Genomic DNA, 19,039 nt, shown 5'->3' on the forward strand with positions numbered 1-19,039 from the left:
AGAAAAGGGCTTCGTGTCGGGACTGAGTCCTAGTCCTCGGGCACCGGGTGTCTTCCCGGGGTCCGGGTTGGTTGCGGGGCTCTGGTAAAGGCTTTCCCTGGCCTTCCCAGAGGTCCTCTTGTGATCCCGCACTGGACCGGAGCGCTGCGGCGGCCAGCACTCTGGACTTCCCTAAGTCCTCCTGTCCGGGCACTAGCTGTCCTCCCGGGGTCCGGATCGGCCGCGGAGTTGCGGGAAGGGCTTTTCCTAGCCTTCCTAGACGTCCCCTCGCGATCCCGCACTGGACCAGCACGCTGCGGCGGCCAGCACTCTGGACTTTCCTAAGTCCTACTGGCCGGGCACTAGCTGTCCTCCTGGGGTCCGGATCGTCCGCGGAGTTGCGGGAAAGGCTTTTCCTGGCCTTCCTAGACGTCCTCTTGCGATCCCGCACTGGACCAGCACGCTGCGGCGGCCAGCACTCTGGACTTTCCTAAGTCCTACTGGCCGGGCACTAGCTGTCCTCCTGGGGTCCGGATCGTCCGCGGAGTTGCGGGAAAGGCTTTTCCTGGCCTTCCTAGACGTCCTCTTGCGATCCCGCACTGGACCAGCACGCTGCGGCGGCCAGCACTCTGGACTTTCCTAAGTCCTACTGGCGGGCACTAGCTGTCCTCCTGGGGTCCGGATCGTCCGCGGAGTTGCGGGAAAGGCTTTTCCTGGCCTTCCTAGACGTCCTCTTTCGGTCCCGCACTGGACCAGCACGCTGCGGCGGCCAGCACTCTAGACTTTCCTAAGTCCTACTGGCCGGGCACTAGCTGTCCTCCTGGGGTCCGGATCGTCCGCGGAGTTGCGGAAAGGCTTTTCCTGGCCTTCCTAGACGTCCTCTTGCGATCCCGCACTGGACCAGCACGCTGCGGCGGCCAGCACTCTAGACTTTCCTAAGTCCTACTGGCCGGCACTAGCTGTCCTCCTGGGGTCCGGATCGTCCGCGGAGTTGCGGGAAGGCTTTTCCTGGCCTTCCTGGATGTCCTATCTCGCCTCGATGCCCCACTGGTGGCCTACCAATGGGGAGTCAGGTTTCGACCAAACCTGACGTGTTGTCGTTGGTCGAAACTGGCAACCCGTCGTCCAAACAGGTTCGATGTTTTTGAACGGGTAGTATTATAGTCCACTAGACAGCTGATTTATAATGAATAATTCTAAAGTCTGATTTCTATGGTAATATTGGCGTTCAAAGGAGACTCTTTTTCCTTTTATATTATCCTTAAACTACAAGATTTCAAAAAAAAACCTTTTGTATACTTTGACGCAAAATTCAAAAAGTAACATTCATGTCAAATTTCATGAAAATCTATTGCTGCATTTTGCCGGAACATATAAACATAAATTAATATAAGCATTAAAACATATAAACATGAAGAGAAATGCAAAACCGTCGACTTGAATCTTAGACCTCACTTTGCTCGGTCAATTCTACCTTAAACCTATAACCTTCCAAACAAGCAAACATAAATAAGACAGTTTTTCAACCCACAGTATATACCGTGTTTCAACCCAATGAATGTAAAATTTAACCTGGAACACAAACCTTTACTGTAGCTCCAAAATTGATTCTCATGGATTATTTTTTGAAAGGATTAATGTTTTCAAATGCTTCAACAATGTCATTTCAACCATTACCACAAATCTTATAATAAATCTGAAATTATTATTATTATAGACAATGTTCTCCTATAGTGAAGTCCACGTTATCATGACAGTATTTGATTAACTTTGATGTTGCTATCCTTGTCTATCATTCGACAAAGCAGGTACTACTATCCTTTTCTAGCTCCGCAACGATGCCAAATCTGTTTTTGACAATGTAGAAATACAATTAATTGAGGCAGAGAGTCGGTAACGATGTCCTTCTATCTTTATTCACTGTCATTATAACGTGGACCTCACCATAGTGCTGGTTGCTTATTATCGGATAATGCATTCGGAAACATTTTACGACGGTCAAATTTTAAAACGTAGATCTGATCATTACAGTTTTGATTGCATGAAGAAAAAACAAACTGAACAGAGCTCAGGATAAAAAACGATTTGAATATTTTATAAATATTTTTTCCGAATATCAAAAATTTAGAATTATTATTCTGTACGGTGGATCAGTTCAATGAAAAACAATAATAAAAATCTTCACTTTCCAGTTGACAAGCTGATTTTGATTTTAGCAGATTAGCAGACGACTGTTAGTAAAATTATTGAAGGGCCTAATAACATTTGGAATATTATGCTTGTTAGGTTAAATTTGTAATTTGATTGTTAGTTTGTTTAAACTGGATGGAGGTGATTGTTTTAACACCCAATCGGTTTCATGCTTCACTGGCTACGTAATAAATTCCATGGTAGTTGCCAAAAAATTTCTAGATCATTTTCTAACCGTGCTGCAAATGACCCTTTGTCTACTCAAAGTATCTCCAACACAGAAATGTTAGTGGCAGACTCTAATATTGTTACAGAACAGATAAAGCTCCATATTATCAGTGTAGATGGATCGTCTTGGACCATTAAAACACCTCAAGATCTTAACATTGATGCCTTAAAAGCGATGGCATTAAGTCATTTTTACAACCCAGTTGAAAGTGTCAAATTATTACCTTGTTTCAAATTGATTTCTGTGTCCAAAAAACATGTTTTACAATCCAGCAATTCAATTCAGCAAGAGGAACTGTCTTCGGATGGTAAGTGTTCAATTATTGAGATTTATTGTTAACAATCATCTAGGCTTACCGTATAATCCTTAGATGTGTATTTATGCACATGATCTTGTTTCTATGCTCCTATAATTCAATCGCTTTTGCTTTTGTTCCACAGATGAGATTCTGCTTGTTGACTTGAGACCGGCGAAACCCAAAGAAAATATAAATGATGATAATTTTAAAGGACCAACTCAAGAAGAAATCAGTTCAGCAACTGCACATTTGAAACCAACAAATATTGTTAGGATACCACCCCTAGTCGACTGTACTGGTGATGTAAGTATAATTATTCAATTTACGTTGCCTATGCCTTTTGTCAAACTCTTTTTAAATGAAAAATGTTTTAGTTGGATTGCAAGAAAGTTAGAATCTCTTCTAATAGCTGTTTAGTTATGTTAAATGACACACTCTTATACCTTTTTCTACATCCATTACCCACACTTGTAGAATCAATGGCCCATATGAATAAAACCAGAGCAAATGCTTATGAGCAAGAGCATGGAGCATAAGGTTTTGCTCATGAGCATTAGGTAGAAGCAAAAGCATTTGCTCATTTTCATATGAATAAGCTTTACCTTATGCTCCTAAACTCTGGAGCAAATGCTCACTTATTTTAAACTAGCAGGTAACCCGTGATTCGCAAGGGTCTATTTTAAAACTTGACGTAATGAAATCCAGAAGAATTGAAAATAAGCCTATAAGAATCCTCGGTTGATTAAGAATTTATAAGCTGCATTTCAAGTAAATCAGTCCAGTAGTTCAGACGTGATGATGCGTCAAACATAATTTCCCTATCCTCTACACGTGTATACGTCTTTAAGCCAGTTCTTTCCTCTATTATAGTATAGAAGATGATAGATAGATGGATATCCATTGGATCCATGATATCCATAAATGGATCATCCATTTATATATCATCTTCTATACTATAATAAAGGAAATGAATGAGAATAAATTTTGAAAGGTTTGAGATATCGATGTGCGGTTTTCACCTTACCTTTTCTCTGGAAATCCTGTATCGGAATCATGTATAATATGACCACCTTTCAATTAAAAAAAAGAAGTTGGATTCAAAATGGCGGAAAAAATTTGGGTGCGACGGAAAACCTGTTTTTATCATTCGAAAAGGATCCCCAATCATACCTATCTTCTAATTTACCTTTTAAGAGAAATGTTCTGCTGCTTCCTTACAACAACTGAAAGCTTGACAAATAATTGAAAACTTGACAAACTGAGAACTTGATGTAATCAAATATTGAAGAATTTAAAATAGGTTTATAACCATCCTCGGTTAAGCAAGAATCTATATGCAAAATTTCAAGTTAATCAGTCCAGAAGTTCAGACGTGATGATGCGTCAAACATAATTTTCCAATACTACTTTACACCTGCATACGTGTATAATCCAGTTCTTCCCTTTATTATAGTATAGAAGATAATAGATGGATGGATAATCATTGTTATTTTACTAAAAGATAGAATAAGTTGAATAGTTTCCCTTTCAGAGGGAGTTTTGACAACCCACAAAACTCATTTTCCATTTGAAGATATAACGAAAAAGTGAATATGACCTTATTTATTTGCTCAGCTTGCCAAAATACCCCTCACTCCAATATTAAAATTTTCGACTGACTGTACAGTGAGTCAGTCATTCTGATTTCGACTCACAGAACTGTTCACTGAACTACTAGTAGCGTGAAAAAATGTCATCTCTATAATAATCTTTTGCATATTCTTATAATATCAATAGCCTTCTTATAATCGTCTACACTCTAATCTTTTTAAATGCCTATTTCCTATTTTGTGATGGCTATCTTTATATCAGGTAGCTATCTTTTGTAGGAATAATGGTGATATACATCATGGTTGAATCTAAAAAGAGTTTTATAGTTCCCAACTATTGGTTGTGATCGTATCTGGTAGAGTTTCCTCTTCCTCATACGAATTAGTTGAGCCATTTTACAAAAACGTGATAAGCTGCTACAGACTAGATTCACCTTTTTTGAAGCATTTGCTTCAAAAGTTGAGCAAATGCTCTAGTTTATTCATACAATTTTGAGTATAAGCTTTTACTTTTGAGCAAATGCTCAAACTATTCTTTTGATGAGCATGAGCAAAAGGTTTTGCTCACGTTTATTCATAGAAAATGAAGCAAATGCTCCATATTTTAGAAGTATAAGCAAATGCTCAACTTTATTCATATGGCCCAATGGCATTGTCACAATAAAATTTAAACAACAAACACTAATTTATCAAGATGGCAGTGATCAAGATAACTCACATTTAGTTAACATCTAAGGCTCTTACTAGCAAAATAAGCCAGATAGGATTTGAGTAAGGTTATCGTTTAAAAATTCCTAGACATCATAATAAGCTCTGGCCTCCATAAACCTGGTCTCAAACTTGCTGGTATCCAACTGCTCCACTTCTGCAGGTAGCCTGTTGAAGTAGCGTAGTGCTGCAAATATGAGGCAGAGAAGGAGGAGGTGGCTGACTACTGTCAGGATACCTATTTCAACAAAAATGAGCTTGCAATGTGCATGATGTTTGCTTGCAGTTATAATCATAGCCCGTTTTTGCAGCTTCAGTATGTCCACAACCTCAGCTGAATGACCCCACATGAGTAGACCATAGGAGATATAACAGTGGAAAAGTACACAATGACCAGATAGGAAAGATAGGCAATGGTCAGATAGGCAAGCTTCAGCTTGGGCAACAGGAAACATATTTGAAACGGGTCCTCAAATGTCGCCTGCGCCAGGCGACAGTTGAGGTCTCTTTAATTTTTGCACAGCCCCGACAGTTCAGGACTGCGACAGTCCAAGACTCCTGATAGAGTCATCAAATGTCGCTTGCGATAGGCGACAGTATAGGACACATCCTACTTTTATACCAGACTACAGTTCGGCCGTTAACAGTTCGACTACTGAACACAATTTCGTCGTTGTCAATAACTGAATTTTCAAAGTCTTCAGAATGGCAGACAGCACCAAAAGATTTATCATTCAATTACTATGGATTTATCTCCAATAGAGTAATATCTTATATCCCACTATTCCTCACATCTTATGAATAAGTATGCAACTTTATAACTGTAAATATACCTTAGTTGCTTTTTCATAAAAAACAAAATTTTCAAACTCGTAAATACCTTTTTGATGTCAAATTCTCAGTACATTATAGATTACAAATCCATGTTCAAGAAATGGAGGAAATTCACATTTCAGTGCTTTCTACGGAAGACAACATAATAAAAAAACTCTCCTTGTTATTCAGTTCTACCTGTTATAATGTGGACATAATTTTTGAAATTATTATTAATAGAAAGTGAAAAGACGTATCTTTTAATCCCCCGACTATTGTAAACGAGCGAAACCAGCTATTGTAAACCCGTTAGTACAGGTACAGTCTGGTATCACAGTAGGATGGTCCCAGACTGTCGCTTACAGCAGGCGACAGTTGAGGACTCTTCAATTTTTGCACAGCCCCGACAGTTGAGGACTGCGAAATTTTAGCACTGATTTTCAGTTTTAAATTTTCCACATTTTTCTGAAATTTAGGACTGATTTTCTGAAATTTTCTACATTCCAGGACTGAAAATCAGTCTTCAAATGTCGCAGTCCTCGACTGTCGCGTCCCGTTTGGAACAGTCTCTTAGTCACTTGGATGTGGCTAGCCCAGCTGAGTTTCGAATTCAAGACAAAGCCCAGCAGCTTCACAGATTCCTGATCATGAGACAGACTTCGCGAAAAACTGCAGATGATGTTTTGTGTCAGCTGGAAACGATTCACCAGGAACCATGATAATGAAGACTGCAGATGCTCCGCCGACATCTCCAACACCCGTTTAAGGTCAATGCCAGATGACAGAAATGATGTATCGTGAGCAAAGAGGAGAGTTGAGCCATTATTGTCCAAGTCGTTAATCATTATGATAAACAGGATCGGCCCCAGTATTGAACCCTGAGGTACTCCAAAATTCACAGGGAGTGGACTGGAAGCAGCTCCTCCCAATGACACCACCTGTGTCAGCACACACATAAAAAACTTGTGATCACAGCCAACTTGATACCCAAGAATCACTGATCTACCCAAGAATTAATACCTGTTCTTTGATCAATGTATTGGATAAATTATACTAAAATGTATCTTCTTACTTGTTGCAGTTTCAGACCGAGATGCGCAAAATATTGATCTCATTGGTGCAGTTCGCTGCGCAACTACTGAGTGCGAGAGAAGATGCTGATAAAACCTTTGCTTTGATTGTTGATAAACTAAATACTAGAGAGAAAATAGTTCCTGACGCAGTTTCCGTTAGAAATCTAACCGATATGGGCTTTCCCGAAGACAAAGTAGTCTTAGCGCTACGATTGAAAAGGTAATTGACAAGTGGAGTAATCATTATTTATTAAGTAATCCATTGTTTTTGATGCGCTTGATATCTTGATTTTCTAACAACTGGTAGTTTTCCATCTGGAAAACTTCCCCCTCTCCACGTCAGTGTGCCAGAAGGCCTAACTGCTGCTCGTGGAAGAGTCGGTTTTCACGAGATTCGGCAAGCGGGTACTTGCCAGTCTGCAATATTCGTCTGTGAGAATATCTACAGGATACCAAACATCCGCCGTCTCCTTGCCTTGTGGAGCCGTCACATCCGTGAAAACTAGAAAATATCCCTGAATTTGTTAGTTCTCAGAGTCGTTCAGACATTAGTTAGCAAAATCTTATTGTCGCTGCAAATAATACTACTCACTCACTAAATAAAATTTTCTCACCAAAGTCCAACTACGAAAATTGTTACTCTAATCATTCAGAATATTTATTTAATCATTCAGAATAATTACACAACTTACAGAAAAGTACCACAGGCTTATAAGCCCAAAACGGTTCCAATTCTAATTTATACAACAGTCCAAATGTAGCTAGGTCTAATGTCAGTTTTTTCACCTAAAAACCGAAAACACAAAAATCATCCAATAAAATAAGTACTCAAATTCTACCCATGTTACACTGAATTGAATCATGAAAGGGTTTTTTTAATTTGCATTGAAATTGAAGCAGGTTGAGTGAATCATAGAAAGGTCAAAGGCCAAGCTACACGAAGCGATTTCCAGACGAGTCGACAGGGCAGGAAGCTCTCCGTTTGGATGATTGGGTTGGCGTTCGGGAATCAGCTGATAATCAGCCAATCAAATAAATGTAAAAAATCAAATAGAATGTATTCATAAAAACAATAAATTACATTACAAATTAGAATACTATAACTAGTAGTTCTGTGAACAGTAGACCTCGCGCAGTTATAAACCGCAACCTCCTCTTATACTGTCCATCAGAGTAAATCCTGTCTGTATGTCGTGTCGGCGAGATATCGGTGTGAAAACGGCTAATGACTGTTGGGGTTGGTGTATCAAAAATACTAACATCAAAAGCTAATCTCCTTCAAGACATACTGGCATCAAGACAGCCCAAGTTCAAAGCAGAGAAAGTTCGAGAGACAATACTATGTTATTTTAGTTATTAATTGCATGCAATCAATAGTTCATTTATCTATTCACAATGGAGACAATAGGTTTCCCCAAATATGTATTAAAAAAAATTGTACAGATAGAAATGAAAAAAAATGATAAAAGTAATACGAACTTATGCAATAATAAATAATACAAACACCAAAAATACCACCTAATTCAAAAATGAAAAATACAAAGACTTCAAATACTTATGAAAAAGTAAAAATAAAACAAATTGGGAATTCAAAATTTATAAAAATTAAAGAATATAATAACAAATAATGAACAAAAATGTTATCAATATAATAAATAACATTTATAACTGAACGACGTCCCAAACCATAAGCACATCCACACTGTTACACCAACTATTTATTTGATCAGATCATGCTTACACAAGATTTAATTATCATATATAACGCTTTCCGGAATTTAGCGCGAAAAAACCAGAATACATCTAGGCGCCTAGACAAGCTGTTATAAGTTCTTTGCATCCTATTAATAGTGCATAAAAATTGCATTCAATGAGGCATGCAATTTATAGTCTACACAGCTGTTGATTTTCTACCAAGTTACATTGAGATATTGAATTGCATGAGTCATGGCATGCAATTTATAATCAACTCGACAGCTGATTTATGATGAATAATTCTATAGTCTGATTTTTACTCTAATTTTGACGTATGAAGGAGGCTCCTTTTTCCTTTTATATTATCCTTGAAATGCAAAATTTTCAAAAAACCTTGTATATACGTCGACGCGCAATTTAAAAAGGAACATACCTGTCAAATTTCATGAAAATCTATTACCGCGTTTCGCCGTAAATGCGCAACATTTAAACATTAAGAGAAATGCCAAACCGTCGACTTGAATCTTAGACATCACTTCGCTCGGTCAACAATTAAAACAATGAAGTTTTATGCATTGAATAAATTTATATTGAATAATAGTCTAGTTATAATAGAATTGCTAATCGGAGAGCTTCCTGCTTTCACTTGAAACATAACTTGAGTTGGAAGTTGATAGACTTGCAGTCTATCAATATCTAATGAAAACTAATCTCAATCACTCATTCCTTCATTCGGCTGTGACGCTCTCTTCACGTTCTTTTAAAGATGATTAATTGCATTTGAGAGGATTTTCTAGCAAGAAATTTGAATTATGCTTCTTCTTTCATCATTATAATGCATAAAAATTGTATAAAACTTGTGTTAGATTTATGCAGGTTTGGAAATTTATAGAACTTATTTACTACCACTACCAAATTTTGAGTGAAAATTATCCTTGATATATTATTATCAAATTGATAGTAGGGTTTTTTAAGCTACATAAAATTTGGTATCTAATTTTTTAATTTTATTTAATTTTTCTAGATTAAAGCTATTATGTAGTAGATAGTTTCTACTATGAATTCACAAAAACTGTGTAGTGCATCAAGATGTGATCCCGATTAGTGTGGTCCAACGTTGTTGAACTGAACTTGAAAATTAATATGAATAAATTCAATTTTAAAAGTGAGTTATTCAAAAATTGTTGTTAAGTTATTAAAATGCATTCTAATAATTTTGTAGAAACAACGCGACTGACGCATTGGACTGGCTACTGGAGAAGGGTGCCAGCAAAATGGACGTTATGAACGAAAGCTTGGGGGACGAGAGGGAGGAGTCGAACTCATCGAGTCAGCCGACATCAATCACGCAATCGGTCGACAGACTGCTGGCCACATTTCAGGCCTTCAGGCACAAGGAGTTCCGGCCCAACCCGGATGCCTTGAAGCTCATCACCGACATGGGATTCACTGACAGGGAGGCCATCGAAGCCCTTCGAGCCACCGGCAATAACCAACAGTCTGCTGTCAGTTTTACAACATATTATACTCTTTTTTCAGGGTAGCCTCAGCTAGAGTCCTATTGTTGTGAGATTGTTGGTGGTTACTGTTTATAAAACCTGCTATTTTTATAGGCTCTCTTATACACTTACTTGAAATACTAATAAATTAGATAACTTAATTCTTGTAGATTACAATATATGTTGGCCTAGCTTATACTTCTTATAACTAACAATATGATCATTTTTATTTTATATACAATGTTAAGATTAAGATGCGATGAGATTCATTTTATTTGTTGACTATGATGGTATTTTCACCATACATGATGGTGATTCTTTAGATGACCATTTACGATGTATAAACCATCCATGATAAACCTTCAGTTCCATATTATGTGTAACACACGTTTCAACTCATGAATGATACAATAGTTTCGTTTTTGTGTAGAAAAAATTTTTGATCCAGTAGGAAAATGTAGGATCTTTAACACCACATCAGTTTTATTCATCATTAGATTTTCCAGTATAATTATTATTTCAGTAGGTACCCAATGGTTTCTAAATATTTTCACTTCACTCTGTATATTTCCAAGACAGGACTAGTTTTGAATAATTATTCAATCTCATGTGTCAAAATACATCAATGATTAGGAAGTTGACACATATTATAATTTATCACCTGATAAATATCTTACAACTTGTTTATATTTATTTTTTCAGTGTGAATGGCTATTGGGAGGCACACGAGCTGGCCTAGAAGTTGATTCTGGATTGGACATTGAAGGACCTATTTACAAAGCACTCCTAGACGATCCTACCATACAGATGGCATTGAATAACCCTAAAATGCTTCTTGGTGAGTATCTGATTTCAATTCTTTAGAGCGTTGAGCACGACAGAGGCTTTGGCACGACAGAGTAGCTTTGGTTCACTGTGACAACTCTAGTCGTACAACGTTGATACCTTTGTGCTTTGGTGGTATACTATAGTACAGTGAATCGGTCTTTTTTACTCTTTCACACGCATAGTTCTTGTGTATATTTATTCATTTATTCATAGATAATAGATACAATCCAGGTAAAAGCAACAGGAAAATATTGAGTGTTTATGATTTTAAATCTGGACTAGAATCGTTCTAGCGCCAAAATGCATGTTAATGCAACTTTTAATAAAATTTCATATCCTAGGGAGTTAGAGAGCAATCACATGTAATAAAATAGCGTACCATAGGGAGAATGGTAATTCGCTTAGTAGGTTCGTTCAACTTGTCAGTGAAAAGCGAGTGAAAAGTCCAAGATAAGCCAAAATTGAGTTATGCATTGCATGCAGCAGCAGCTGCTGTCAACTCGTTGGGAATGGCATTCAATGGGAGTGGCTGTGGTTAGAGAGCCCCAAAATCATGCCCAGTTGTCAACATCCTAAAACTATTTTTCAACACATCATTCATTATTGATAATTTCATAGAAGTTTGACTTTTATCATATCTATGTAGCCTACATCATTGAATGAATAACTAATGGTTTTGTCCTTAGCTTTCCTTGCGATATTGGAGAATCCGCACCAAGCGAGCACGTGGCTCAACGACCCGGACGTGGCTCCAGTTCTCAACCAGATATTCAAAACTTTTCATGCGGAAAAACACATTCTTTTGGTGAACCGACACGTGGAAGCGTTCCAGCCGCCGCACCACTCATGACACTGCTGCACTGCACTGCACTGCACCACTCAAATCTAGTTAATTGCTCGCCTCAAAATTGATTCCATTAAAACGCTTTACTAATGTTATTGTGATTGTTTTCACTTCTAATTAAATGTGATTATTGGTGATTTATAAGGCCACGCTCACACTGCATATGATTATCTATCGTAGACGTGTGTCACCATCGCTCGAGTGCTTATGTTAATTTGCATCAAGCAATACAAATTTAGATCTTTATCAGTCCAAGAGGTAAATCTCTTGAAAATGAACACTTCTTGATAGTTAATAAAGTATTATTATCATTCATTCTATACTTTTCATTATTTTGAGTAAAATTCTTCTGTTTTGCTCCAAATTCCTCGAAACGTATTAATAATTATATAATAATTTTCACCTCATGATTTAATTCTCAATTTCACTGATATTTCTTCTCAGCTCCTGTATTGATCGAAAACATAATGTTATCAATGACTGTCCATTTCCATCATGTACGAGTAAGAAAAATATAACATTGGGATAGAAATCGGATGTTGAAACTATAAATGCAAATAAGTACATTTAACTCGTATGCAGTGTGAGCACTCTTTTCTCTTTCAAAACATCGAAATCGTTCATTAATTTTCGTTTGTATTTGACCGATAAAGTTTCCTGTAAAACCCCATGCAGTATTTTTACTCACACTTTTAAATTATTTTAGACCCGTCACCCAGCATTGGTACATATGGAGCTTATTTCATAAGGTACCCAGTCGGATAGCCACATTTTGTCTACCTGCTGTCTGCCGACCTCACTGGCAAAACGTGGCTGCCCTAGCCTAATAATTACTATGTGAACCAATGCCAGGCGACGGAGTGAGCAACCAGCTCATGGTCTGTAGAAACTAAATATACCTTGCCAGCTACCCGGTTGGCGACGCGACCTGGCAGCCTGTAGTCTGTTCATCTGAAAGATAAAGTTTGCACTTGTGCAAGTACAAAAGTGATGACTCATATCAGCTATTAATCGTCATTATTTTTATCGTACACTTATACAAGTGCAAAAGTAATGTCAGCTCTCTTTTCTATTAACAGACTTAAGCCTAATAGCATAGATTAAATAAATAATCTTATTTACTTACTTTATGCTAATAGAAACCTTGGAAGAAAATAATGTTTTGTAAAATTTTTAGCGATTCAATTTGTACTTTTCAAATGGCATGAATCAATTTGATAATTTTGCTGTCATCTACCTACTAAAATGAAAACCTTACAGATGCGATCTGAAGCTTTTATTGATTTCTTTGTACTTTGGTGTGTAGAAGTAGCCAATGAGCTAATCATGCCATCTCCACCAATCCAAGTTTTATATAATATTTAAAACTAATTGATTAATTGTGGGATGGCGTCAGAAACACCTAAAATTCAGTCCAAATGTGTGCATGACCCTACCTTCTATACATCTTGCTTTGTACACTATCTTGTTAATTATTTATTCAGGAGTTTATTTAGTTTGGCCTGTGATATTATACTGATTGTTTTACTGTACTAGCAATCCAAGTCACAAATGAGATATTAATAGAAAAGTAGAAAAATTGTCTTGTCAAATTTTATTAGATGTAGAGTTTTGATGACCATTGTAATTAGTATGCTAGTCTAGTCATAAACCGTGCAATTCACTTGAAAGCCTATAGAATTAACATTACTAATACGTACGTACGTAAATAAGCTAGCTTGTAATTCCATCGAAAAGTCTATTCACTAATGTTTAAGTAATGTTCAGTTGTGCCTTCTTTTTGTCTAAGCTATAGGTTGGTAATATTTTATGGTAAGAAATTATACAAAAAAACTTTTGTAGATTATTTTACAGAAATAGATTGTATCATATTCCAAATTAGTACTCAATAGTAATTTATCATCAATTCATACATATCATAGTGGTAGTCTATTTAAAATATTATTGAAAAATGAGTCATTTCAAATTTCTACAAACTTTAGTTCTCTGATTGATGAATTTTGAATTTTTCTACTCTTTATATCAGACAAATATTCAAACGGTAGCTATAAAAATGTATCTTTATGCTTGCTAACAATTCTTCTGTGCTATTTTGTAATAAAATAATTGATAATAATGGCATTTTCTATTTTCTAAGATTCTTGATTTTAGAAAGTTAAATAGAACAACACACTTCAATCTTGAATATACAAGAAGTTCCAATATTTAATGAACTCCGAAAAAAAGAAATTGTTTACAATAACCTATTCAAATTTATTTCATTATTATGCTGTGGTTGGAAATTGAGAGGCTGGTGTAAACAACGATACGCATGAGAATCAACAATACCATTATTCTAATAATTCTCTTAAGGGCTACTACATGTTCCGATAAAACATAAATTATTTCTCCACTACACCCATAATGTTTGCGGAGATCCCCTAAATTATCTGTATGATCAATTAAAAACATTCAATGAATAAAAATAGAACTAATATAGTACCCTTTTTTATTAAAAAAATCTGGTGTGGCGCACTCACACAACTTTCCTTGCCGTTATGAAAATTGATCACCTGACGCTAGTTTGCACGCGCATCTCAAGTCTACTTATAAACAAAGATCTGAGCCAGCTGGTGACAGGACAATAACGCTGGAGGTCTGCTATCTCTTCATAGTGAATTATTTAATAGAATCAACAGTTGCCAACAGTTTGCAATTGAAATAATAACATTTTCTCGAATTTCGTGCTTATTTTCAATTTTAAGTGAAAATGTTACTGAACATTAATTGAAGAGATGTCCATGCTCAATCGTTTCCACTGGAATTTTTTTGTTTAAATTGTATCTGAAGACTGATAATTGGGAATCAAAATTCAAACTTTGCTTAGATGGTGCAGTGCTCCTGAAATTTTTACAGATATGAGACTTGTGGCAGTTGATAGAGCTTATCAATGACTTTTCTAGGTATGAATTTGATCAAAATCGTTGGAGCCGTTTTTGAGAAAATCGCGAAAAACTCTGTTTTTGACAACATTTTCGCCATTTTAGCCGCCATCTTGAATTGCATTTGATCGAAATTGTTCGTGTCGGATCCTTATAGTGTAAGGACCTTAAGTTCCAAATTTCAAGTCATTGCGTTAATTGGGAGATGAGATATACATCACTCATATATACGCACATACACACACACACACACATACAGACCAATACCCAAAAACCACTTTTTTGGACTCAGGGGACCTTGAAACGTATAGAGGTACCAAACGTATTGGGGTACCTTAATTTTTTTCGGAAAGCAATACCTACTTTCCTTACCTATGGTAATAGGGCAAGGAAAGTAAAAAGTAGGTAGCCCTTGATATTTATTATATACCCAATGAAATTATTAGTAAAAGTAGTCAGCCCTTTATATTTACTATACACCCAATGAAATAAAAGTAATAAAATATTACGTAGATGATCTATATATGTATATTACTTTTAGGAGGCCAACACCGAATATTTAAAACTAGCAAGAACCCGTGCTTCGCACGGATCTATTTCGAAACTTGACGTAATGAAATTTTGAAGAATTGAGAATAGGCCTATAACCATCCTTGGTTAATTACGAATCTATAAGCAAAATTTCAAGTTAATTAGTCCAGTAGTTCAGACGTGATGATGCGTCAAACATAATTTTCCTATCCCGTACGTGCATAAGCCAGCTCTTTACTTTATATAATTATTATAGATACAGTTAACGACTGCAAGAGATAGGACTGTGGAACAGAATAGTGGTGAAACTATGATAGCGCCAGAAGTGTCTCAAACACAATAGTAGGTACTACATGAACTTTTTGAAAGTGATTTGAAAAAATGTTAAAACAACAGAACTGAATCCTTATCATTCTACCTTCATTTAGAGAGGCTTTTGTTTGAGCCGATTGGAAATCTATTTATAAAAAATGAATGTCTGTTTGTGTGTTTGTTTGTATGTTTGTTTGTTCCCTGTAGACTTGAAAACTTCTTGACATAGCGGCATGAAATTTTGGGAATATGTTGTGTGAATATTGGGGATGGTTTCGGAACAGAAATTTTAATAGGGGGGCTAATAATAATTATTCATTAATCCATTTTACAGACATATGATTACAATTCGCCGTGCAGTTCGCTCCTCAATATTTTGGCTATTCATCATAAGTGGAAAACATGCGAACATGAATACAGAAGTATTGGCTATTTTTTATTTGATTAAATTCATGTTTTGAAGAATTCATTGTTACGATTGATAAATTGATAGGAGCTTATAAATATTTTCTAATTCAAATGAAATAACTTCTGAAAAAATAATGATTGGATAAATACCAATATTGAATTATTGTTGACCAAGAACTCAGTACATAGACAATTCATTCAACTAATTCTGTATTGATAAATTATAATCATTTTCTCTATTGATAATCAATTTCATCAACTAACTGGAAAAAGTTATTCAATTTCCATGAATTTATTAATCTATATATATAAAAATGTTATGTTGGTTTGTGTGTAATGCAAAAACTCCAAAAGTACTGGACCGATTGAGTTGAAATTTTAACATGATATAAAATCCGCATCAAGGATGGTTTTTATCTACTTTTTACAATTTTCAGGGGCGCTACGCTCGCCCGAAAATTTTTAACTTTTTTGTTTATGGATTTTTCCGATTTTTGACTTCACATTCGGGGTCAGCTCGCGAAAATAAGTCGATTAAAAAAAAAAAAATTGACCGGGCTCGCAGGGTGGCCCGGGGGGAGGGGGTGAAACTTTGGCCATTTTTGGCCAGATTTGAGCTGAGCGCTGCTGCAATCAAAGTGCAAAATCTGACCGCTAGATAGCGCGCATGTTTCAAAACGCAGCTTCAACAGGTTCGTGAGATATAGAGTACCGGTAAACTACACTCTTGATTACCGTATGTTTTCCGGTACAATTATTGGATTTCAATTACTTTCGCAATTCAGAACAAAGAAAGCATACCGATGCTTTTTTTTCGATAATAAATTCGTGTTTCAGTGCAAATAATCGTGTTACTTGTGTTAATATTGTAGTAATTTCAATCAGTGAATGGATCGATACCGGTACCGTGCTACAATCAATTGGCGATTCAGTCGATAGTGTGAGTATAATCTTATCGATGTAAATCAATCTTGTAATGAATAATAATTATTGAGGCTTTTATTCTTGCATTTGTGTATTCATAATTTCTCAATTGTCAATGTTTCATAATCCTCCAAACCTTAGTTCATAAGCTGATCGGCTTATCTTATAGTTTCAATATCTTATTTCTATTTCATATTCATGCTATGTTTCCTTCTATCATAAAACAACGAGAAATAAAAAAAAATTCTTATCTCTTTTCTTCTAACATACCGGCATTTGACAACGGTGTTGTTGATAATACGATCTGGGCTGTGTTGCATGCTAAAATACAAAGTAGGCTAATATTTTAGTAGTCAGCTGGTTATTTGATCATATAAACAAAATGAAGGGATAGATTATAATAATATATTAGTCTATCTTTAGAATTGTGTGGTCTAGATATTATGAATATTATTAATTCATTTTTTTATCAATCCTTTTTAAGAGACTATTCTCAAATATTTTTTTCTTTTAGAATCTAATTATTTTCCATCAATAATTTTCTATTTTATATATAGGTATTCATTTACTCATTTTAATTTCTTTTTTCTAAAAATTTTGCTTTTTTTCATTTTATTTCTCACATAAACATTATTTTTCCTTTTAGTTTTGTAATTGCACAATAAACCAGATTTAACAGCTCACATAACACAGATGTTCATAATTTATTTAACAAGCATAATATTTGTGGTTTCCCAACACATATTTTATATATAGTGGGGGCCACAGAAAAAAAAAATAAACATTCAATCACAATGTGCCACTGCGAAGCGTGGCAGGGTACAGCTAGTAGAATTATATAAATCTAAAGTGTAGGTCATATTTATCTAAATTCACAAAGAGTTCGATTCTTGTTGGCAAGATAGATGTTATTCAATGCAGAAATCATTGTTATTTTACTAAAAGATAGGATGAAATTTCTCTTCCAGGGGGAGTTTTGACAACCCACAAAACTCATTTTTCATTTAAAGAAATAATATCAAAAAGGTGCATAGGACCTTACTTTTTGTTCAGCTTGCCAAAATACCCTCATTTCAATATTAAAGTTTTCGACTGACTGTACAGTGAGTCAATCATTCTATCAAGGCTTGAATAATTTTGAAATTTTAATTAAATAAAAATGGTAGAATGTGTAGATAACTGGAAAAATGGAAATGGAAAAATGTAGATATCAACACCTTTATTTGAAGACATATTAACTGCATGCGTTTTCATATTGCTGATACAGCATTGATAAAACTGTAGACCTTTATTTAGCAGTCTCAAAAAACTGTTATAGCTGAAGAATAATTAATACCTACATGCCACGTGTAGGCTTATACATTGCATCAGGAAAACGAAGTTCAAAACTATGGTTTTCCTAAACATATGTTTTTGATATAATTTCTTTGATGCAGCTGTTCCACATTCACCATTATAAATTATACAGAGTTTGTGAAAATAAAAATATCTATTGATTACCAAAACAATTCTATTATTATGTTAATGATAATAAATTAATTATTAAAACAATACTTTTATTATATCAATAATAATAATATTATTAAACATATTTATCAATAATTATCAGAACAATATTATTGAGGTTGAGTGGAATCAGGTAGAAAGCAATAATAGAACAGATGTTCTTTTTTGAATTTCTATCATATCATTTTTTTATTTCCAATGATTACAACATATGTTAGAATATCACATGTCAATAAATAAATTATCTCGTTTCCATATGGCACTCACCTTACCATGTTCATAACCTTACTTAATAGGATCCTTTTTCATCCTTTGAAACCCTTAGAGGCAAAATATCTCAAAATCCGTTCTTAGTGCGCGTCTAGCATGTTTGAAGAATATTTGTGCAAAGTTTCAAGTCTGTAGGAAAATTAGTTTGAGCTGTAGTGTGATTTTACATCAAAATTTTCGAAAAATGCCCTCTCCTGGACCACCCTGTGCTCCTGATCGAAATTTTTCTGCATAGATCTAATTTTTTTTCGTAGCTGAACAAAAAAGGTTCCTCATGACTTTGCTGTGCAATGAGCGGTTAAAAAGTACAAAATTTTGGGGGGGCCCCAGCTCCCTCAGGGGGGCAAATTTCTGAAAATCCTTTCTTAGTGGATGTTTTCAGGCCACCATAAACAATCAAGCAAAATTTCAAGTTTTTAGGC

The 19,039-nt window shown here is 35.6% G+C and overlaps 1 protein-coding gene across 1 annotated transcript; it reads left to right on the forward strand.

Moving 5' to 3' along the window:
- The first annotated feature begins 2,201 nt into the window (after positions 1 to 2,201).
- LOC111058952 (ubiquitin-associated domain-containing protein 1) lies at positions 2,202 to 12,450 on the forward strand. The gene is made up of 6 exons (XM_022346539.2): positions 2,202 to 2,705; positions 2,839 to 2,999; positions 6,888 to 7,099; positions 9,797 to 10,079; positions 10,776 to 10,911; positions 11,588 to 12,450. The coding sequence occupies exons 1-6, from the start codon at positions 2,339 to 2,341 to the stop codon at positions 11,749 to 11,751; spliced, it is 1,323 nt and encodes a 440-aa protein (XP_022202231.2). The 5' UTR covers positions 2,202 to 2,338; the 3' UTR covers positions 11,752 to 12,450.
- Positions 12,451 to 19,039: the final 6,589 nt, after the last annotated feature.

Source organism: Nilaparvata lugens, chromosome 3 (assembly GCF_014356525.2).
Source record: "Nilaparvata lugens isolate BPH chromosome 3, ASM1435652v1, whole genome shotgun sequence".
In the NCBI taxonomy this organism is placed as follows: Eukaryota; Metazoa; Arthropoda; class Insecta; order Hemiptera; family Delphacidae; genus Nilaparvata; species Nilaparvata lugens.